Genomic DNA, 24561 nt, shown 5'->3' on the forward strand with positions numbered 1-24561 from the left:
TTCAACAACTTTGATGAAATGGAACAATTTCTCAAAACAACAAGCTACCCAAAACTACTTATTTCTATTTTCTATAACTGTTAAAGAAGCTGAATTTATAGTTAAAACCCTTCTGAAAAGGCAGTATCTGATTGCAGATGAATGTATAGATTTTGTGAATCTCCCAAACATTTAAAGAAAAAATATCACCAATTATATACAATTTACTGGAAAAAATAGAGGGGTGTGTGTGTGTGTGTGTGCGTGTGTGTGTGTATGTGCACGCATGCATGCACACATGCATGCTTAGTCATGTCCGACTCCTTGCGATCCCATGGACTATAGCCCACCAGGCTCCTCTGCCCATAGAACTTTCCAGACAAGAATACTGGAATGGGGTGCCATTCCTTTCTCCCAGGGATCTTTCCAACCCAGGGACTGAACCTGCATCTCTTAGGTCTCCTTCATTGGCAGGTGGATTCTTTTACCACTAGAGCTACTGGGAAGCCCTAAAGGAGAGATAATTGTCTCCAACTTGTTTATGAGACTATCATTACACTGACACCAAAACTAGACAAAGACAGTAGTATATAAACAGAAAACTATATTCAATAACCTCCATGGCAATAGATACAAAAATTCTCAATATAATATTGCCAAATTGAAATAACAAAAGAAAAACTTTTAATACACCAACAGAAAGTGGAATTAAACCCTGGAATGCAATGATTCCCTGCAATGAAATCCCTGGTTCAATATTCAAATATCATCTAACATAACCTACCATATTAATGTCTAAAGAAGAAAAAAATCCACATGATCATATTAACTGATATAGAAATGTATTTGATAAAATTCAACATTCATTAATGATAGAAATTCTCAACAAAAAAATACAAGGAAACTTCCTCAATCTGATAAAAGATACCTACTAAAAATCTATAACAAATATCTTACTGAGGAAAGATTTCTGACTAAGAGTGATAACCAGGAAAGAGTTTCCTCTCTCACCATGTCTGCTCAACATCATACTAGAAATTCTAGTTAGTGCAATAAGAAAAAGAAATAAAAGGCATAGAGATTAGAGAGGAAGAAATAAACCTATCCCTACTCACTGATTATATGAATATCTGTGTAGAAAATCCCAAGGAATCTAAAAATCTCTTAGCACTGATACATGAGTTTAGTAACATCACAGACTACAAAGTCACAAACATCAGTAACTAGCAACGAATAATTGCAGACCCAAATGAAAACACATACACACGTGCATGTGTGTGCATGCGCGTGTGCGTGCGCACACACACAATCATTTACAATAGCTTCAAATGAAATATTCAGTATATATCTAATTAAACATGTATAGAACTTTTATGCTGGAAATTATAAAATGTTAATAAAACAAATCAAAGAAGATTTAAATATATGAAGAAGCATACTGTGTCTACCTAATACATGGAAAAAGATGTGTATGTACACTCAACATTTTAAAAATTTCAATCCTCCAATTGATGTATAGACTTCATGTAATACCAATAAAAATTCTGGCAGAATATTTTTCAGATATAGATAAGCTGATTCTATAAATCTGTATGGGAAAGCAAAAAAAAAAAAGACCAGAAATATTGAAAAAGGAGAATAAAGTTGGAGGAGTGATGCTACCTAATTTTAAGACTTATTATAAAGTGACACTGTCAAAAGGACAGGTGCATATTTCAATGGAACATAATACAGAATCTTCCACCCAACATAAATCTCCCAAACTCACATAAATATTGCCTATGCTGCTGCCTATAGGTATCTGAAAAATATAAAAGCAATTCAATGATGAAAGAATAGTCTTTTCAAGAAATGATATTGGAAAGTCAGACATACATTCTAAATAAATGAAACCCTGATCTGTTCTCCATCATTATATTTTTGCCTTTTGGATAATGTCATATAAATGAAACCATACATACAATACAGTAACTTTTTGAGACCTGATCCTTTCATGCAAGTTATTGCATACATCAGTAGTTTGTTTTTAATTCCTGAATAGTATTTCATAATATTGATGTACTCCAATTTTTTTTTATCAAAGGACATTTGAGTTGTTTCAAGTTTTGGGCAATTATGAATGGAACCTCTATAAACATTTTACACAGAACTTTGTGTGAACACACATTTTCATTTCTTTGGGGGCAGATTTTCTCAATCTTGACACTACTGAAATTTTGGACTAGCTATCTCTTTGTTTGGGGGGCTGTCTGGTGCACGTTAGAAGGCTTAGCAGCATCCCTGGCTTCTACCCATTAGATTCTAGCAGTATTCAGACTACATTCCAGTTGTGACCATCAAAATATCCCTAAATCTAGCCAAATGTCCCCTGGGGGCAAAATTATTCCTGGTTGAGAACCAGTGGTCTAGGGTAAATACTCAGGAATAGGACTGCTGGGTCACATGGCAAATGTGTTTTTAAATTTATAAGAATCTGTCAAATTGTATTCCAGAGTGGTTGTGTCATTTTTATATCACCAACAATGTGATGTAAAATTTGCTTTGCCCTCTCACCAGCACCTGGTATTGCCAGTATATATATTTTTTCTGACTTTCTTATAGGTATGTAGTGGTTTTAATTTTCATTTCCCTAATGGGGTTTACAGGGTATTCTTCAAACTGAGAGGGTCCTGGTTTATTCCCTGCCTCCAAAGAGCATAGTGGTTGTTGAAAATTGCTTGAAAATTTAAAGTAATTCCTCTCATTAATTTATCATAGAACTAATGCTTACAAAGGTTTTCAGTATTTAGCAGAGGAGGAAAAGGGAGACCCAGGGAGACTGAGTTGGAAAATACCTTTCTGTACATTCATGCAGAAAGACACCTGATGGCAAAGGTTTATTAGTCTGTTGTTAACAAAGGCTGAGATCTGAAATGATACTCCCCTGACACAAACCCTGGAATTGGACTAGAAAACAAAGAGGCCTCATTCTATCACCCACAGAAAAGAGCAAGAATCCAATTCTCTATAAGAACAGAAAGAGGCTTTTGAGCTAAGGCGTAGGAGGAAAATCAGGGACCAGGAGACCTGGGAGGACACCTGAATTTGAACTATAGCTCTTCCACTCAGTAGATTACCCCAGGCAAATAATTTTTATCCTGAATCCAAATTTCTTCATACTTTAAATAAGAATTATAACCTTTATCTCACAGGGTTACAGTGATGACAAAATGAGATAGTGTGTTTGAAAATGCACAGCATGCCTCAGGCAATTAATACATGTTGAGTTAATGAATAAATCTTTTTCAGAGTCTGTAAAGGTGGAATAAGAAATTGGTTGAACATATTTAGTCTTTGGATTTCATATAATTGTTTTACTTCAAATTAGCCAACTTTGACTGAGTGCCAGGAAGTTGATAGCTTTCTGTGTGATTTAACACCCTTCATGACATCATTCATATCATGAATTTAAAGAGAATTTATACCCAAACTATCCATCAAGGGTGAGACAGAATAAAAAGAAATTCAGATATGCAAGGACTCAAAAAATTCTATCTGCAGTGCACTTTTTCTTAAGAAGCTATAAAACTTGTCATAGCGTATTCTCTGGCAAACTGTAGGGTGCTGGACTCAGACAGGTCTTGGTCTGCATCCTAGCTCCACCGGTTACAAACCAGAGGTAAGTCAATTAATCTCTGAGAACATTAGTTCTTTAACATATAAAGGAGGGTGATGCCTAATTTATAAAGCGCAGATAAAGTGTGTAGGGCGGTGGCATTTAGGTAGTATGTAAGGCAGGTAGGTGCCCAGCAGAGGTTCATGGCTTCCTTTCTCCAATCCTCACTGCCCAGCATAATTCAATAAGCTATTTTTATGTTCCATTCCTATAGGTCTAGGGTCTGGAGGTCAGAGTATATATAAACTCATGGGACATATAAACTCATGGAAGGGATTTGCTCTACATTCAGAGACTCCTGAAAGCCCCCGAGGCTCCAGTGTTTTCAAGACTCACAGGAGTAATATCAGACACTCAGATGAGCCAGTGTGAGTGTCATAACCACTATACCATGCAGTGAGAGAACCATGGAAAGTCAGGGAAACCGTACATTTCAGGTATTTGGGATAGGCCTTTATGATATACCATATAGGCAGCAGGCATGCCAACTCACAGGCTGAGTGTGACAATGTCTTAGTAAACATCATGTCTATAGTCATAAAAGCTTCTTTCCACTTTCAAACCCATGATTTCACTGCCCAGTGCCAACAGAATTAGAGAATGTGGCCAACTGCTCTGATGGCCACAGAGCCTTCTTACTGTGTATTTGTCCCTTTGCAATGTGACTTTGCCCCTCCTTTTATTAAGGATGGAGTCTATCTGCCCAGAGGCTGGCTCAGCCATGGGACTTGCTTTGGCCAGTGTTTCCATGGGACATTAGTAAAGGTGATGCAAGCAGAGGCTTGAGCTGAACCTCCACAATGGGGGCTGCCCCCTCTTCCTGCCCTGATCCATACTGTAAGGGGCCTGAGCCTTCTCAAGGATGAAATCTGGACAGAGGCTCAGCAAGAGCCAGAGTTGTGAATCAGGCCATCTTGGATGGTCCTGAGCCACTCAGACTAACACTGCCAGATGCTGCAGCCCCAGAAGAGGCTCCGGAAAACTCCAGACCAGAATGCTGACCCCAGAATAGGAACAAATCCAGTGTCTCTGTATTAAGCCATCCAGTTTTGGTGTGGTTTACTTCACCACCATGAAAAACCGATACAGCCCAGCAGGGACCTTACTACCAAATGCACTCAACATCTGAACAACAAAGATGCTCCAGGAGCTTGGGAGACATGCCTAAGATCACACACCCAGTCTGGGACTCTTAATCCGTGACATCTGAGTCTGGGCATCTGGTTGGAGTCCACCAGGAAGACCCCTTTCTTAGTTCTCAGTTGCCATTAAACCAAATGAAGCACCCAGAGGCTGTCACTAACTGCTTTCATAGATTTTACCAGTTTTATAACAAGTAATGGATTCCTCCCATTGCACGCACACCCTCTTCCCCCAGTGTCCATAGTGGGGGTCGGGGCTGCATGTGCCAGGTGGTGATGGGCAACTTCACTCCAACACTGGTTTCCAATGCAGACCCGCATGACTTGGAGTGGAGTTATTTTCCTCTCTCTTCCATGTCTTCCTTTTCCTTCTGGGGACCAGCCCTCTTACCCATGGCCCCACTAGCAGCTCTGGTGATGGGCAAGCTGAGTTCACCTTTGCCGGAGGGGACTGCAAGCTCCAGCACCAGTCCTTTTGGAGGTAGCACTTCACAGGAGGTAGCACTTCACAGGTCTCTGGAGGTGCAGTAAGTAGCACAGAATGTCTGATTTCTCTTGCTTCAGCCACAAGAAACAGACATGTTGTGATTTGCGAGTAGGAGGATGAGAAAGAATGGCTTCTGTGGCTCTGAGTGTGCCTGTACGGAAGCCCCCACCTCTGCCTGGCCTCGGCGCTCACAGTTCTCGCTGCATCTGTAACTACTGGTACAGTTACCATTCAGTCTTTCTCACGCATCTGAACTCGGCAGAGAGCTCATGCTGGTCTTGCCTTCCTAGGGTCTCGGAGAGGGTCCTCCCTGTGGTCACCAATTCTAAACAGCCTATCCATGATGGCTCTCTGGCTGGTGGTTCGCCCTGTCTGGACCCCAACCTGGTCTCCATCCTTCTCTCTGAGTGAGTCGTGGACATGCCTCCCTGTCCAGGGTCTCCTGCTGGGGCTCTGCCAGTGAGCCTTGGAATTGGGTACTGTGAGTCTTGCGGGAAGAAGGCAGGAAGTTGGTCAAGTGCATCCTTGAGTCTGACCTTTGCTCCCTTCAGACTTCTTCAGGTGCTTCACCTGGTTCTTTCTGGGAAAAACTGCTGGGCCACTGTCCATGCTGGGAGCAGCAGTGCAGGGTCTGTTCCCATCTGTTCTGGGGCTGGAGGGCCCGGATCTGGGCAGGAGTGGTGCTGTACATGTCACTCACCACGGGGCCAGGCTCCAGCATGATGCTTACCTGCTCCCGGAACCCTGCTGGCCCAAGTTTCATAGAGGTTACTTTAAAAGACCACCACCGTTGCCTGGTGGTCTAGTGGTTAGGATTCCAGCAGCAGCCTGAAGCTTCAGAGCCAGGTGAGTGTGTGGGCAGCTTGGGCCCTCCCCAGGCTGGCTGGACAGTGAGTCCCTCTCTGCAATGCAGGGGGCATGCTTGAGTTCATGAGATGCACATGGTGACTGTGTACACTTTCTTCCAAACATCCGGCAGGGTCCTGTCATCCCCTACCACCTGCCCTGCATCCTTGGTAGAATCTAAGATCTTAAGGCAGGAGTCCTCCTTGTGTCGTCCCCAGCCTGGGGGTCCCACAACCCCCCCATCACTTCCCAAGCCATCAGAGGGAGGGCTGGGGCAGCACTTACCCCCCACCTGAGCCGCCGTTCTTGCTGAAGTGTGTGCGTGGCTCGCTGGAGGCCAGCTTCAGCAGCTCCGTCCATTCCCGCTCCCACTCCTCCTCCGTGTACACCAGCCCTGACTGGCACAAAGTGGGGTGGGGTTAGGAGGTGGCGTCCACCTCTTCACACCTGCACCCACATCAGTCTGGCTGAGAGCCCAACTTCCCGACTTGGTCAGCCCCTGGGGTGGGCACCTGTTAGTGGCCAAGGACCGTCAGCATTTGCTCTGGACAGAATTTGTTCAGAACCCCCAATCTCCAACCTCTATGCTGTCGGAAGTCCACTCAGCAACAGTGGTTATTCTCATGGGCTAGAGCGACCGAATGCAACCTGCACATGTACTGGACTGGGTGCCGACCACTGACATGTGTGCGGGGACCCGGGCAGACCCATCTTCAAGGGCTTCCACGCCAGCAAAGGGCCAGTGCTCACCAAGGTTCTGGGATAAGCATTCTCTTTGGACTGAGCACACACCCTGGGCTGGGGCCATGCCAGGGCCAATCAGTGGCCGCACCAGCAGAGACTCACAGGTGACTATCTAACTCACCGTTCAGGTTGGGACAGCCTTGTGCGTGAGGGTAGGTGGTCTTCATAATTATACCAGGACAGGTGAGGGGAGTGGATGTCTGGTCGCTGTGGGCAGGGGCTGACTGTTGGAATGGGTTCCTCTTTAGTGGGTTTGAGTAGGGGATGGAGCCATTGCTGCCTCATCTCATAAGACAGACTTGATATTGGGGCCCCAAATAGGACCCCATCTTGGCCTTGGCTGCGCCCGGCACGGTCCCGGCTCTGCCATGCTGACAGGTACCCACCTCCTTGTTCTGCTGTGTCTGCTGCCACCTCCACCTTCGCTTCAGGGCCTCCCTCTCGGCCCCTGTCCTCATCATGGTGTAGAGAGCTTTCCGCAAAACCAGGTCCCGGTCGTGAAACCCCCACATTCCTGCAGGCAGGAGGCCCGTGAGGAGTAGAGGAGAGAGGAAAGATGTGAAAGTAAAGTGAGCGTGTTAGTTGCTCAGTCGTGTCCGACTCTTTGAGACCCCACGGACTGTAACCCGCCAGGCTCCTCTGTCCATGGAATTCTCCAGGCAAGAAGACTTCTCCAGGGGATCTTCCTGACCCCAGGGTCAAACTCAGGTCCCCTGAACTGCAGGTAGATTCTTTACCATCTGAGCCACAAGAAAATATGTGAGGAAGGGGCAAAACAGGAGGAATTGAGACTGCCACCACCTACCAGTCCTGGCCCTCATAGCTGCGAGAGCAGATAATGCCATAATGACAGATATTCAGTTCTCACAATTAGCAAGCATCTGCCCTCTGCCCTCCCTCCTGATGCTTCCTGCTGATGCAGGCACTGAATGAATGAGCATGGCGCCTTCTTAAAACAAGAGCTATTTCACTAAGTCTCGGGGCCCTTTGTAGGCTGCCCTCAACCTCTCAAGGTTTGTTCTGAGGGATGTAATGTTTGTGGTTCTGACCTTGTGTTTGAGTGGGAGACAGCCTGTGGGGACAGCGGATGATGTGTCCTCATGTAGGGCCCCAAGCCAGGACGGCAGTCAGACCCCAGTTTCATCAAGGGTCTGCTGCATCCAATGTCTGTAGCCCTGAGGCATCTCTGCACACATCTGGGCCCTGGGAGAGCACTTGCTTCTGAGGGAAGTGCCTCACCTGGCCCAGGTATCATAAGACAAACCAGCATCTCTGACTACATCCTTGGGGAAGCTCAGAAGTGGCCAAGAAACTCAGTCAGTGGAAGAAGCGCCATGAGAGATGCAGCTCTGGCTATAGGGAGAGACTAGGGAAATTCATACATTCATTCGTAAATTCATTTGTTTAACTGAATACTATTAATTCCATACTTATTTCACAGTAGGGGTGAGGCACACCATTCTAAGTGATGGGAATACCCACAGAAGCAACTAGGACAGACAAAATTCCTAAAATCTCCCCTAAAATTCCACACTGAGGGGAAGGTAGGGGAGGCAACCATCGAATTAACATGTGACATCCTTTGTTGCAGGCAGGGGCAATGTAAGGGGAGATGAAGCAGGCTAAGAGGACAGAGTGCCGGGTGGTTTGGTCACAGCGTGAGTGGAGACACTGGGGCAAAGACATGAGCGGAGAGGGACAGGGTTGAGTCACCATCCCAGGTGGAGGAAAAGGTCAGGGCCAACCCCGAGGGGGCCCACGTGGCGTCCTAAGGAGGGGAAGGTATCTGCAGTTGGGATGGAAGGGGCGAGGTGGAGAATGGAAAAGTGGGCTTTGGAGTGAGCTGGGACCCTCTGGAGAGCTTTCAGAGAGCAGCAACCCACACTGACTGATGATCAAAGGCTCAGGCTGGCCGTGCATTCTTTTGTGCAAAGACGTGATAACAGGGGGCTGCCGCGGGCTTTCCGGTAGTCTTTTTCTACAGACGGCGGGAGACGGCCATCAATGCTCCTTTTATGAACAGGCCGAGCTGAGCTTTCTCATCCCTCCGACCTGCCTGCAGCCTCCTCCCAGGCAGGGCAAGTCCTGGGTCAGTGTACTCATCATGGCTCCTTGTCTGGGTCTCTTGTGCAGAGAGAATCTCCTTGTCCCACACATGTTTGCCCACAAGCCTGACCCCAGGATTACTGTCATTTCTACATGTGCCCACACCCTAGGTCAATGCTAGGGCTGGCCAGCAGGTCTGGTAAGCACTGCTGGTGAGTGTCAAATGGCCACTTTGAGCAGACTTGCTTGTAAATAGTTTAACAATTTGAGTACCAAGGGGAAACAAAGTAGTGGGAGAAAAGAATCAACTGGCTGTGAGCCCCAGGTTCAGTCTCGGCCCAGCCTCTCTCACAGATAGAGCAAGGGCCACCTGCAGGAGGCTTTCTCCTCCCAGGCAGAACTGGGGGGCTACTGTGCTTACCGTGAAACACCTGCCATCAGTCAGGACCACAGTGGCATGTGACCATTTGGCTTGGGGCCTTGTCCACCTATGGTCATGATGGGGGCAGTGCCTGTGTACATTGAGTGTTAGAAGGACAAAGGCATTCCTGTGGTTGAGACTTTGCAAAGAGGAGAGATGTCTTCTTTTGTAATTTTTCTCTAGGTTTGATACGGAATAAGGTGAAATAAGTTCCATAAGAGAGGGATACTGAATATTTTATGATGGAATAAGACACAACTTGCAAAACGTGTTTTTGAAGAATAGCGTGAAAAATTCAATTTACAATTTTAAGGGGAAAATATTGGATTCCAAACTGTGAACACTGTGAGATCCTAACTTCACTGAAAGTATAAACAAAAGTGTGGAAGACAGTATACCAAAATATTAAAAGCAGACATCGCTGGGCAGTGGAATTGTTGATTGTTATCTTACTATGCTGAATGGGGAGTCAACAGACAGGAATGAATGAATATTGAAACAGAAAGGGGGCAGGTGGGTGGGTGCCCCTGTTTTCCCTATCACCCTTTGTCAAGCCTAAGAAACATGGAATGTTTCCTTTGCACTTGGGCTCCATCCTCCTCTGGGTATCTCGGGGCCCATCCCAGATGCCCTGCATTTCCCTCGAAAACTTTTCGGGTTCAGCTCAGCCCACCTCTTATAGAACAGACCTCTCACTACAGGTCTGAAGTGAGGTCTGGGGCATCCTTGCTCCGGGTCACAGCACTGAGTTAAGGTCATATTTACCTGGGGAGGTGAGTTTGACCAACAAGGACCATATTCTTGTTGGAGGGGCCCATCCCTGGAGAGGGTCCTCAGACTGCAGGAGTAATAAGGCACCACCAGCTCTGATGCTGGGGTCCTTGGCACAAATCCAGTCCTGCATGTGTATGTAAGCCTGGGTCCAGAGGGGTTACATGATCTTCCAGAAAGTGTACTGTGACCTTCTGTCATCCAAACATTGCCACCCACACCTGTGCACTTGCTGGTGTCGCTTTTTGCAACCAGGAAGGTCACATCTCTGTTGGAAGAGTTTGCTGACCTCTCTGCAGTATATTCTGACTGTGCTGACCTCCGTATTACTTACCCATGTCTGTCTTTTTGTCAGTCTAAGTGCACCAGCTGCAGTCAGTGTGGTGGCTCCAGATCTACCCAGCCTCACGCACTGCCCCCGCCCCCGACTTTCTGCTCAAGCTCAACAGGGCTCAGCCCTGATCCCAAACACCCTGTTAATTCCTGCCTTTCCACTTTATCCATGTGTTCTCCCTGCCTGGAAGGCCCTATTTATACTCTTTCAAGTTCTTCAAGCCTCAGGAAAATCTCAGCTCCTCCAGGAAGTCCTCTTTGATTGCTCTAGACCCCGATGTCTACTGCCCATCCGTGCAGGTCTGCTCAGGCCTCCTTCTATCAGGACAGATCTTTTCTCATTCATGTATGCTCTATGCCCCCACCAAGCCTGCCAGCTGCTTGACAAGGAGGGTGGGGGTTGTTGCCTCCAGCCCTTGGGGATCTCTTCAGTTGACAGTGATGCACATGGCTCTACTTAGTATAAGACTGTCCTCTAAGGATGCACAGAGCAGGCCTGGGCACTGCCACCCTCTGTCTATACTGCAGGGCTTACCCAGTGAGGCAGCATGTAAAAGGCAGTTCCCGTCCCCGGTCGTGGCCAAAGGAAGAAGCCGTTTACAGCTCGTGCACACGGTGGACCACCAATTCAGGCGACCTGGAACAGAAGCTCATGTTTAGAATCCCAGGACAAACACAGATGTTTGCTAAGTGAGCTTTAATATCAGTGGATGATTTTCTAGAGGATTCTAGAGAACTTCAGTGGTAAGGTGGAGGGTTATGGCTGTGTGTGCTCAGTCGGTCAGTCGTGTTCAATTTTGCAACCCCACGGACTGTAGCCTGTTGGCTTCTCTGTCCATGGGATTTTCCAGGGAAGAATACTGGAGTGGGTTGCCATTTCCTCCTTCAGATGATCTTCCTGACCCAGCGATTGAACCCGAGTCTACTGCGGCTCCTGCTCTGGCAGGTGGATTTTTTACCCCTGAGCCACCAGCGTGATGGCTACTTACGCTCAGACAAAATATAGATATTTTTTCTTTTAAGATAAAAAATAGCCAAATCCTTGCATCAGTTAGCAAGAAATTCAAGATTAAAGCCTTCTCTCCTTGAATCTAGGAACATATTTTACACAAAATATAAAATTTTTGTGCAATTTCCTTGAACACAATTTCTCTTCCCAAAAGTTATTTAAAAAGTCATTCTTTGTTGATGCATACATACCTTTGAGAGTATGGTTAAAATTTAATTTTTTAAATTGATGTATAGTTGATGTACAATGCTCCCGGTATATAGCAAGGTGGTTCAGTTATACATACATACATATACCTATTGTTTTTCAGATTACTTTCCATTATAGGTTATTACAAGATATTGAATATATTTTCCTGTATTATACAGTGGGTTTTTATTAATTATCTATTTTACATATAGTAATGTGTATTTGTTCATCCCAAACTCCTAATTTATCCCCCTATTTCCCCTTTGGTAACTATAAATTTGTTTTTTCTGTGTCTGTAGGCCTCTTTCTGTTTTGTAAATAAGTTCTTTGTATCTTTTTTTTTTTTGAGAATGAAATGGCAACCCCCTCTAGTATTCTTGCCTGGAAAATCCCATGGACGGAGGAGCCTGGTCAGCTACAGTCCATGGGGTCGCAAAGAGTCAGACACGACTGAGCGATTTCACTCACTATCATTTTTTAGATTCCACACATCAGTGATATCATGTGATATTTGTCTTTTTCTCTCTGACTACATTTAGTTTTATACATCAAAACCATTGTAGGTATTTTGGTAGAGTCACATTAAATTTCATTAACACATCTTGAGACTTTTGTTTCCAGGAAAACAGAGTAGACATCTTCTCCCCCTACTGTTTCTATTAAGTACAACTAAAACCCTTGGACATTATGTATAAAACAGTATGGGCAGACCAAAAGGTGGAGAGAAGGCAGACTGGTTAAGAAACTCAAGACCTGAGCTCAACCTGGTGGTAAGTGGCCTGGCTTCCTCTTTGGCTCACAAACCCCAGATTAGATGCTAGAGAAGGTGACAGTCTGGAAATAATGGAAATCATTAAAAAAAAAAAATGCTCTCTCTAGACAGAATATCAGGAGAGGGTTAGTTGAGTCAGACAACCACAGCTTAGAAATAGCCACTCTATTCCAGCTGTATCTGCAGAACAAACTGTAGCCCTCCTACCACTCAGCCAGCAGAGTGGGGAGCTGAGACTTCATCCTTGCCAGGCTGCAATGAGTCACTCTCCACCCCTCCCCCATTGCCAGGTGGTGCGGAGTCAGGACTTCAACCCTGCTGGATGGTAATGAGGATTCCACCCCTACCACCCCCACCCCAATTGAGAACATATCGGGAGCCTGGACTTCCACCCCCATCGGATGGTGATGAGGTCCCCCACCACTGCCAAACAGTACCAAGAAGTTCATTCCACATTAGGTGTCAGCAGAGGCAGCTTGGAAAACCTGTACATGCAACACAAATATCTCATATTAATGCATATATATGAACTCTACAAAAATGGGACTGAAGAACACTACCATATGTAAAATAGACAGCTAGTGGGAAGCTACTATATAACATAGGGAGCCCAGCCTAATGTTCTGTGACAACGTAGAGGTGTAAGATGAGGGTGTAGGTGGTAAGCTTCAGAGGGAAGGGATACACACACACACACACACACACACACACACACACAAAATTATGGTTGATTTGTATTGTTGTATAGCAAAAACCAACACAAGATTGTAAAGCAATCTTACTCCAATTAAATAAAAAACCTGTATGTCCATTCCTATCTGGTGATTATCAATCAGTGGTGCATTGTACCTAATGGAATGGTATTAGAGAAAGTCTGCTAAAACATAAGATTTAAATAAGATTCAGAGTCGTATAACTTAATACCCCAAATATAAAATTTTTAATTAAAAACTATTTGCACCAAGAACCAGGAAGACCTCAAATGGAAAGAGGAAAGACAACTAACCAACACCAACACAGATGATACAGAATTATCTGACAGAAATTTTAAAGCAGGCATCATGAAAATGCTTCAAAAAACAATTAAAATAGGCTTGAAAAATATGGAAAAAAATAGAAAGGTGTCAGTCAAAAAAAAATAAGGTTCAACAACAATAAAAAAGAAGGTACAAAGAAAAACCAAACGAGGATTTTTGAACTAAAATAATGCAACAACTGATGAAAAAACCTCAATGGATGTGTTTAACAGCAGAATGAAGAGAAGAAAGAATCTGTGAATGACCAGGTATAACATAGAAATTAAAGAATCTGAATGATAGACAGAAAATAAACTAAAAAAGATCATGTGATCAGAGTCCCATAGGAGAGAAGAAATAGGTAAAGCTGAAAAAAGTATCCAAAGAAATAATTACTGAAAATTTCCCAAATGTTGTTAAACAAACAAGCAAAAAACAAACAGACAAAACCTATAAATGTATGAATTCAAGAAGCGAGGAAAGATATATCTTCAGTACTTGTATGCTGAAAACTAGAAAATGCTGATAAAAGAAATCAAGGAAGATCTAAACAATTGGAGATACATACTATATTTACAAATTGGAAGACTCTCAACACAGTAAAGATGTGAATTCTCTCTAAATTGATGCATAGATTAAATGCAATTTCATAATCTATGCAAGGTGTTTTGAAGAAAGGCAATTATTACCAACTTAGAATTCTATACCTCAGATAAATAGAAAGAAACAATTTATCACCATCAGATCTACAGTAAGGAATACTAAAGACAGATCTCCAGACAGAAGGAAAATGACTTTGATGGAAGGAGGGTACACACACACACAGATACACACACAAAAAGGGCAATGCATATATTGGTAGATATTGGCTGTTCAAAGCAATACTAGTAATGGTTTTTTTGAGTTAAATTATATGTAGAACTAAAAATACACGACAGCAGAAAGAGGTAAAAGTGCTAACTTAAGATAAATTCTAATAGCTCAAAAATGCATGTTGTAAACTACAGGGTAACCACAAAAAGAATAATAAAAAATGTATGACTAACAAGATATTAGAAGGGAAAACAAAATGATAAATATCCTTAAATAATTCAAAATAGTACGAGAGTAAAAAAGAAATATGACAATAAAAAACAAACACCAAGATAACAGATTTAAACCAAAAGAGCATTTATATTAAAAGTGATTGGACTAAATATTCCAATTAAATTTGCTGTTGTTGCTGCTGTTTAGTCACTAAGTTATGTCTGATTTTTTGAGACTCTATGGACTGTAGCACACCAGGCTCCTCTCTCCAAGGGATTTCCCAGGCAAGAATATGGGACTGGGTTGCCATTTCCTTCTCCAGGAGACCTTCCTGACCCAGGGACTGAACCTGTGTCTCTTGCATTGGCAGATGCATTCTTTATCACTGAGACACCCAGGAAGCCCCATTTCAATTAAAAGACACTATAAAAAATATACACTATCAGCCTGCTTTCAAAACCAACTAAAGGCTGTTTATAAAAGAAACTGTAAATATGATGATACAGAAATTTGACAGTAAGTAGACTGAAAAAGATATATCATTCAAAAACAAGCAAAAGTAAAGCTGGTAAAGTTTGATACTGGATGAAGTAAACATTATTAAGGTGTAAGGTAAAGAGGGATATTTCATTGTATGGTAAGGTCAGATATTTATTGTGTCTGAATGATTTAAAATTCTTTGAAATTTATTGATACAATCTTTATGGCCCACCATGTGGTCAATTTGGAAAATTTCTTACTTGAAAAGAATATGTATTTATTCTGCAATTGGTAGGTGCCACGTTGTATGTATGTAAATTGGGTTAAGTTCTTTATTTATCTTCATCTAATCCCTACTGATTTTTTGAATATTAATTCTATCATTTATCAAGAGAATTCTATTAAAAATTTCCAAGTTTGATTTTAGATGTGTCTATTTCTCTTTTGAGTCTGTCAATTTTTGCTTCACATGTATTTTAGGATAAATCATAGGTGTATAACATATTTGTGTGTGTGTGTGTTAGTTAATCAACTGTGTCTGAATCTTTGCAACTACATGAACTGTAGCCCACTAGGCTCCTCTGTCCATGAAGTTCTCCAGGCAAGAATACTAGAGTGGGTAGCCATTCCTTTCTCCAGGGGATCTTCCTGACTCAAGGATCAAACCATGGTCTCCTGCATTGCAGGAAGATTCTTTACCATCTGAGCCACCAGGGAAGCCCATAACACTTTAGTAGTTATATTTTCAATTGACTTGACCATGTTGGGGGCTGGGGTTCTGAGCAGCGATACAAATCTACTATGTGCACAGTATCCCCCCATCCCTGCTTCTGCATCACCTACGGGGGTTGGAGGGCAAGGGAAATTGACATGAACATGGAGTGCATGCTGCCTCATGTACTGTGAACGATAATGTCTTCTGTCTCTGACCCAGAAATCTCATTTCTTCTGCCAGCATTCATGAACCTGTGTTGGGCTGACTAACCGGCTTGCAAACAGAGTAGGATCTTCACAGTTCTAAACAGTCTTTAAAGATGGAGACAGGATTCCAACAGAGACTAGGCTTTCTCAGAGAGACAGGACATGGGGTCAGGAGGCTAGGTCAGGAGGTAGAAAAAGATATCCCAGGATTCTGCGGGGAACTCTCTTACCTAGGTGATGGGCAAAGGGCCAGTAAGTAAGGGCCCAACTATCTTATCGATTAACAACTATTTAGAGGTGAAGCAGTAAGAGTAAGGCTAAATGGGGCTGATGCTCACTCCCCTCCTGCTTGATTCCAAGGAGCCCCCAAAATTGATATAGGGTTTCTGGTGGACCAGATCATGGGAAATTCATTTGACTTAACTGCAAAAGAACTCAGATAGGAAAGTAACTGCGCCTGGCTCTCTCCCTCTGTACCTCCTGGCTCCTCCCTACCTCTCTTCCCCAACATTAGCTGCTTTCATGAAAGGTAATAGGGATGAGGCCCAGGTCTCTCTGCCCCAGGGCGGGACCAGAGATCACATGCACTTGTTCAAGTGAGCTGGGGCACTTTGTGGAGGAGAGGTGCTCACACTTTTATGGCTCTGTTGGAGAAAGGTGCCACAGTTACCATCCTACCCAGTTACAAGGGGAAGTGGCCTCTGAGCTCAAGTGACAGGAGTTGGGTATGCTCACAGTGGGGAATGGAAGCTCATGGAATTCTGTGTGCAGTGCCCCTGGGTCCAATCCAGTGCAGACTTGTTGCTGCTTCTGTACTTGAATGTACAATAGGAATTAAGTTCACATGCATTGGAGAAGGAAACAGCACCTCACTCTAGTATTCTTGCCTGGAGAATCCCAGGGATGGCAGAGCCTAGTGGGCTGCTGTCTACGGGGTCGTACAGAGTCCGACACGACTGAAGTGACGTAGCAGCAGCAGCAGCAGCATGGATATCCTATCCCATAAATGCCAAAGGGTATTATCCTGATCAGAAGAGCCACAGGTCAAGAAGGGCGAATGGGGAAAATGCTCCTGCCATTTACTCCTGGTGAGTGAGTCAGGGTTGCACATGAGGCCTCTATTCACGGGGTCCAAGCTTTCACCATGTAGATGATGACTGCTGACTTGCACATCAGAAGCTCAGCCTCGGGGCCTGGACTCTGTGATATCACACCTCAGCCAGTTGGGTGGCTGAAAAGTCCCCCCAAAATTTAAGAGCCTCCTTGTGAAGTCAAGTTTCTTGGGATGCTGTTGGGGATTCACAATGATCAATCTCTCTGGTGGTCAAGGAAATCTGCAGTCTCTTCAGCCATCACAATCCACTGCCAAAAGAGGGCCCCTACTTAGGTTCTGAGTTGGAGATGCAATATGCCTCACCTGGGCATTCTAGTTGGTCCTTTATGACCTCCAACTTGCAAACGAGCTTCCCATACATGGAGCCAGCCCATCAGGCTAAGTTGGAAGTGGTGCAGCAAACTTTAGTACATTTGCTGCTTTGGGGGCCCTACAATCCCAGTGTCCCTTTGAGTTCCAAGGCTCTGTGATCAATGCTTTTGCTGACTGGAACCTCTGGCAGAGGGAGGTAGCATCTACCCAACAAGTATCCCTTGGAGTTTTAGACTTGTCACCCCCATGACATGACTACCATGTTCATCCCATTGGAAAAGTTTCAATTAACCCACTACTGGACTCCAGTCAAAATTGGATACTTCCCCCATGGATGCCTGGTGATCCTGGCCTGATATTCCCATTTTGGGGTGGTCACCTCAGCCTCAGCACAAAACAAGGTGAAAATGGCCCAATGAGGATCACTCATCAGTGAAAGTGAAAGTCACTCAGTTGTGTCCGACTCTTTGCAACCCCATGGACTATACAGTCCATGGAATTCTCCAGGCCAGAATACTGCCTTTCCTTTCTCCAGGGAATCTTCCCAACCCAGGGATCAAACCCAGGTCTCCTGTATTGCAGGTGGATTCTTTACCAGCTGAGCCAAAAGGGAAGCCCAAGAATACTGGAGTGGGTAGACTATCCCTTTTCCAGTGGATCTCCCTGACCCAGGAATCGAACTGGGGTCTCCTGCATTGCAGGTGGATTTTTTACCAACTGAGCTATCAGGGAAGCCCAAAACACTGCACAGAAAGACATTTATGGCTTTATAGCATTTACAACATTATACCATACTGACAAAGAAGATACAGTGATATAAACTTCCATTTCATGAAGCCAGAAGAAAGAACAGCACATCTAACCCAAATGAAAAGGACAGAAGGAATAAAAGAGTAGAGGTTAATGAAACAGGAAATAAATGTACCAAGGAAAAGCCAATAGAGACCAAGATAGGTTCCTTCAATAGATTAATAAGATTCACATGTCCCTAGCAACATTATTAATGAAAACCAAAGGAAATTTCAAAGCATCAACACTGGAAATGAAAAAGCGACCATTAGGACTTCCCTGATGGCCCAGTGGCTAAGACTTGTGCTCCCAGTGTAGGGGGGCTGGGTTCAATGCTGGCCCGGGAACTAGATCCCACATGCCATAGCTAAGAGTTCACATGCCACAACTAAAAGATCTCGCATACTGCAATGAACATTGAAGGTGCTGGGTACCACAACTAAGAAACGGTGCAATCAAATAAATAAATAAACATTTTTTAAAAAAGAAAAAAAAGGGCCATCATCACAGATCCTATTGACATTTAAAAAATAATATGAGCTAACATAAACATCTGAGAATTTAGATAAAATAGACAAATTCTTCAAAACCATTTCAAAATGACATAAGAAGAAACAGAGATTCTAAATAGTTCAACGTCTCTTAAAAGAAATCGAGTCTGTAATTTTAAAACACACACAAATCACAGCCACGTGATCATGTGGTTCCAGACTGAATTTTTCCAATCATTTAAAAAAGTTATAACATCAATCTTGTAGAAACTCCTCCACAGAATAAAAACAGAGGATAGACTTTACAACTTTTTTATGAGGCTAAACTAATCTTCATATTAAAACTAATGTGAACATTACAGGAAACAAAAGATCAATATTTCTCATGAACATAGATGTCAAAATCCTAATCAAAACCCTAGCAAATCAAATTTAGTGATACACAAAAGCAATGATACCATAACTAAATGAGGTTTGAGGTTTACTCCAGGAATGTACGAGTGGGTAACCATTTGAAAATCAATCAATATAATCCACCAATGTACAGAAAAAAAGAGGAAAATCACATGATCACTTTAAAGGGTAAAGAAAAAGCATTTGATAACTTTCAACATTATTTATGAAAGATAAAAACTTAGAAAACTGGGAATGGAAGGTAACTACCTTAATCTCATATGTATTATAGTATCTACAAAAATGCTACAGCTAATATCATATTTACTGGTGAAATAGTACATTTCCCTCTGAGATTGGAAATTAATTGAGGATATCTGCTATTAACTCTCCAATTAAAAAATTTCCTGGAAGACCTACACGATGTAGCAAGACAAAAAAGAACCTACCCCTACTCCAATTGGAAAGGAAAAAATAAAACTATCATTCTTTGTTTTTTATAGATCATGGACCTAGAAAGTCTAAAAAATTCTACAAGCTACTAGAATTTATAAATAAATGTAGAAAGGTTCTAGAATACAAGATTAATAAATAACAATAAACTGTATTTCTATATCTCAGCTGTTGCTGGCATTTTAAGATCATTTATTTACAATATAACAAAATACATAAAGTGCATAGAGATAACCTAATGAATAATGTTCAAGACCCTTACTTTGAAAATTAAAAAATATTTGTGAAAGAGTTAAGGAACATGTCATGTTCATTGATTAGGAAATTTAATATTGTGAAGATATAAATTTTCTCTCACTTGATCTATAGATTAATTTATATGGAATTAACATATAGATTCCATATTAAATATATAATTATTCTATATAGAGTACATACACATTAATTTATGTAGAAATGCAAAGGCTGAGAATAGCAAAGATAAATCATAAGACGAAAAATGAAGCTGGAGGACTTATACTGCATGATATGACTTATAAAACTATGGTCATCTTGTTTTATGGACAGATGCACCAAAGGGACAAAACAGAGTCCAAATCAGACCCTCACATATACAATCACCTGCTTTATCTCAAATGTCACCTTGCAGTACAGCAGAGAAAAATGGTTTCAATAACAGCACCAGGGTAGGTGTGTAAACATATGGGAAAATGGACTTTCACTACATGTCACACTACACATCAAAGTCATTTTTTAGGTGGGTTGTAGATTTAAATGTGAAGGAAAGAGTTTTTATCTTCAGAAACCTGGAGGTAGGCAATGATTTCTTAAACCAAAATAGAAGTTCTGAAGAAAGAGGGAAAAAAGGTAAATTGAACTCCTTTAGCATTAGATCATTAGTTCCTTAAAGTGTATCAGTCAGTAAAAGGACAGCCCATAGAGTGGGTGAAGGTATTTGTAATACACATCTGATAAAGGACTTATATTCATAATGTATAAGGAATTCCCACAAATCAAACAAGAAGATGAAGGTTAAAAATGGGCAAAAAGCCTGAAAAGGCATCCAATGAACAAGGATAATCAAATGGACAGTAACAAGAAAAGACATTCAACTTCATTAGCCATCAGAAAATAAAAATTAAAGCCACTATGGGACATACTTCCCACACAGTGAGTAAAATGGAAAGACAAAAAATACAGAACATCCAGAACTCTCAATAGTGGAAGAGTGAATTGGTACATCCATTTTGGAAGAGCATTTGGAAAACTATTATAAAGCTGAACATATGTAAATCCTATAACCCAGCAATACTGTAATAGGGAAGAGGCTCTGTATTCTAAGTTAATCACTAAAGGATGTTGCCTATAAACTTAAATTACACATAATGGCCCATCTCCAGAAACTCTGCCTCCCAGGTAATGAGCACTAAGATAAAATACCTTTATTTAGCTAACAGGAAACATTTTGACTTAGCCCACCTGTGAATGACTGCAGAGAGGAAGAAATTAACATATCCCCTCCGGAAGCTGATGGGAACCAGGAAGTGTTTGACTTTACTCCCTCCCCTTTTAGTGTAAAAGGAACTTGAATTCTAACTCGGGCAAGACGGTTCTTTGGGACACAGGTTCACCACCTTCTCAATGTGCTGGCTTTCCAAATAAAGTCCTTATTCCTGGTACTGACAACTCAACTCTCAATTTATTGGTCTGTTGTGCTGTGAGCAGAACGAGCTTGGATTCCATAACAATACCACTCCTAGGTATGTATCTTCAAAAACATATTCATGTGTTTACTGAAAACATGTACAAGAATGTTCATAGTGCATCAGTTCAGTTCAGTTCAGTTGCTCAGTTGTGTCCGACTCTCTGTGACCCCATGGACTGCAGCAGGCCAGACTTCCCTGTCCATCATTCAGCTCCTGGAGTTTACTCAAACTCATGTCCACTGAGTCGGTGATGCCATTCAACCATCTCATCCTCTGTCATCCCCTTTTCCTCCTGCCTTCAATCTTTCCCGACATCAGGGTCTTTTCAAATGAGTCAGTTCTTTGCATCAGGTGGCCAAAGTATTGGAGTTTCAGCTTCAGCATCAGTCCTTCCAATGAATATTCAGGACTGATCTCCTTTAGGATGGACTGGTTGGCTCTCCTTGATGTCCAAGGGATTCTCAAGAGTTTTCTCCAACACCACAGTTCAAAAGCATCAATTCTTTGGCACTCAGCTTTCTTTATAGTCCAACTCTCACATCCATACGTGACCACTGGAAAAACCATAGCTTTGACTAGGGGAGCCTTTGTTGGCGAAGTAATGTCTCTGCTTTTGAATATGCTGTCTAGGTTGGTCATAACTTTCCTTCCAAGGAGTAAGCATCTTTTAATTTCATGGCTGCAGTCACCATCTGCAGTGGTTTTGGAGCCCCAAAAAATAAAGTCTGTCACTGTTTCCATTGTTTCCCCATCTATTTGCCATGAAGTGACGGGACCAGATGCCATGATCTTAGTTTTCTGAATGTTGAGCTTTAAGCCAACTTTTCACTCTCCTCTTTCACTTTCATCAAGAGGCTCTTTAGTTCTTCCTTGCTTTCTGCCATAAGGGTGGTGTCATCTACATAACTGAGGTTATTGATATTTCTCCCAGAAATCTTGATTCCAGTTTGTGCTTCATCCAGTCCAGCATTTCTCATGATGTACTCTGCATATAAGTTAAATAAGCAGGGTGACAATATACACAGCCTTGATGTACTCCTTTCCCAACTTGGGACCAGTCTGTAGCTTCATGTCCAATTCTAACTGTTGCTTCTTGACCTGCATACAGATTTCTCAAGACGCAGGTCAGGTGATCTGGTATTCCCATCTCTTTAAGAATTTTCCACAGTTTGTTGTGATCCACATAGTCAAAGGCTTTGGCATGGTCAATAAAGCAGATGTTTTTCTGGAACTCTCTTGCTTTTTCTATAATCCAACGGATGTTGGCAATTTGATCTCTGGTTCCTCTGCCTTTTCTAAATCCAGCTTCAACATCTGGAAGTTCATGGTTCACATACTGGTGAACCCTGGCTTGGAAAATTGTGAGCATTACTTTGCTAGCGTGTGAGATGAGTGCAATTGTGCAGTAGTTTGAGCATTCTTTGGCATTGCCTTTCTTTGGGATTGGAATGAAAACTTTTCCAGTCCTGTGACCACTGCTGTTTTTCAGATTTGCTGGCATATTGACTGCAGCACCTTCACAGCATCACACTTTAGGATTTGAAATAGCTCAACTGGAATTCCATCACCTTCACTAGCTTTGTTCATAGTGATGTTTCCTAAGGCCCACTTGACTTCGCATTCCAGGATGTCTGGCTCTAGGTGAGTGATCACACCATTGTAATTATCTGGGTCGAGAAGATCTTTTTTGTATAGTTCTTCTGTGTATTCTTGCCACCTCTTCTTATTGTCTTCTGCTTCTGTTAGGTCCATACCATTTCTGTCCTTTATTGAGCCCATCTTTGCATGAAAAGTCCCTTGGTATCTTTAATTTTCTTTAAGAGATCTCTAGTCTTTCCCATTCTGTTGTTTTTCCTCTATTTCTTTGCATTGATCGCTGAGGAAAGCTTTCTTATCTCTCCTTGCTATTCTTTGGAACTCTGCATTCAAATGGGTATATCTTTCCTTTTTTCCTTTGCCTTTCACTTCTTTTCTTTTCATAGCTATTTGTAAGGCCTCCTCAGACAACCATTTTGCCTCTTTACATTTGTTTTTCTTGGGGATGGTCTTGATCACTGCCTCCTGTACAATGTCTGTCCATAGTTCTTCAGGCACTCTATCAGATCTAATCCCTTGAATCTATTTGTAACCTCCACTATATAAACATAAGGGATTTGACTTAGGTCATACCTGAATGGTCTAGTGGTTTTCCCAGTTTCTTCAATTTAAGTCTGAATTTGGCAATAAGGAGTTCATGATCTGAGCCACAGTCAGTTCCAGGTCTTGGTTTTGATGACTGTATAGAGCTTCTCCATCTTTGGCTGCAAAGAATATAATCAATCTGATTTTGCTATTGACTATATGGTGATGTCCATGTGTAGAGTCTTCTCTTGTGTTGTTGGAAGAGGGTGTTTGCTATGACTAGTGCATTCTCTTGGCAAAACTCTATTAGCATTTTCCCTGCTTCATTCTGTACTCCAAGGCCAAATTTGCCCATTACTCCAGGTATTTCTTGACTTCCTACTTTTGTATTCCAGCCCATATAATGAAAAGGATATCTTTTTTGGGTGTTAGTTCTAGAAGGTCTTGTAGGTCTTCATAGAACCATTCAACTTCAGCTTCTTCAGCATTACTGGTCAGGGCATAGACTTGGATTACTGTGATATTGAATGGTTTGCCTTGGAAATGAAGAGAGATCATTCTGTCATTTTTGAGAATGCATCCAAGTACTGCATTTTGGAATCTTGTTGACTGTGATGGCTATTCCATTTTTTCTAAGGGATTCTTGCCCACAGTAGTAGATACAATGGTCATCGGAGTTAAATTCACCCAGTCCAGTCCATTTTAGTTCACTGATTCCTAAAATGTTGATGTTCACTCTTGCCATCTCCTGTTTGACCACTTCTAATTTGTCTTGATTCATGGACCTAACATTCCAGGTTCCTATGCAATATTTCTCTTTACAACATCAGACTTTACTCCCATCACCAGTCGCATCTACAACTGGGGGTTGTTTTTGCTCTGGCTCCATCTCTTCATTCTTTCTGTAGTTATTTCTCCACTGATATCTAGTAGCATACTGGGCACCTACTGACCTGGGGAGTTAATCTTTCAGTGTCCTATCTTTTTGCCTTTTCATACTGTTCATGGGGTTCTCAAGGCAAGAATACTGAAGTAGCTTACCATTCCCTTCTCCAGTGGACCACATTTTGTCAGAACTCTCCACCATGACCCGTCCGTCTTGGGTGGTCCTATACGGCATGGCTGATAGTTTCACTGAGTTAAACAAGGCTGTGGTCCATGTGATCAGATTGGTTAGTTTTCTGTGATTGTGGTTTTCAGTCTCTCTGCCCTCTGATGGAGAAGGTTAAGAGGCTTATGGAAGCTTCCTGATGGGAGAGACAGACTGAGGAGGAAACTGGGTCTTGTTTTGAAGGGCTGGGCCATGCTCAGTAAATCTTTAATCCAATTTTCTGTTGAAGGGTGG

The 24561-nt window shown here is 42.5% G+C and overlaps 1 protein-coding gene across 4 annotated transcripts in view; it reads right to left on the minus strand.

Annotated features, from left to right (window-relative positions):
• The window catches only part of OTUD7A (OTU deubiquitinase 7A), a 381326-nt gene that overhangs the window by 45186 nt on the left and 311579 nt on the right, over positions 1 to 24561 (minus strand). For all 4 annotated transcript variants that reach the window (XM_043434490.1, XM_043434492.1, XM_043434491.1 and 1 more), the window contains 3 exons: positions 10960 to 11061; positions 7240 to 7367; positions 6395 to 6507 (listed from right to left, as the gene is read on the minus strand). In XM_043434490.1, coding sequence (XP_043290425.1) covers positions 6395 to 6507; positions 7240 to 7367; positions 10960 to 11061 — 343 coding nt within the window. The remainder of the gene's footprint in view (positions 1 to 6394; positions 6508 to 7239; positions 7368 to 10959; positions 11062 to 24561) is intronic.

The sequence above is a fragment of the Cervus canadensis genome, chromosome 17 (genome assembly GCF_019320065.1).
Source record: "Cervus canadensis isolate Bull #8, Minnesota chromosome 17, ASM1932006v1, whole genome shotgun sequence".
Lineage (NCBI taxonomy): Eukaryota > Metazoa > Chordata > Mammalia > Artiodactyla > Cervidae > Cervus > Cervus canadensis.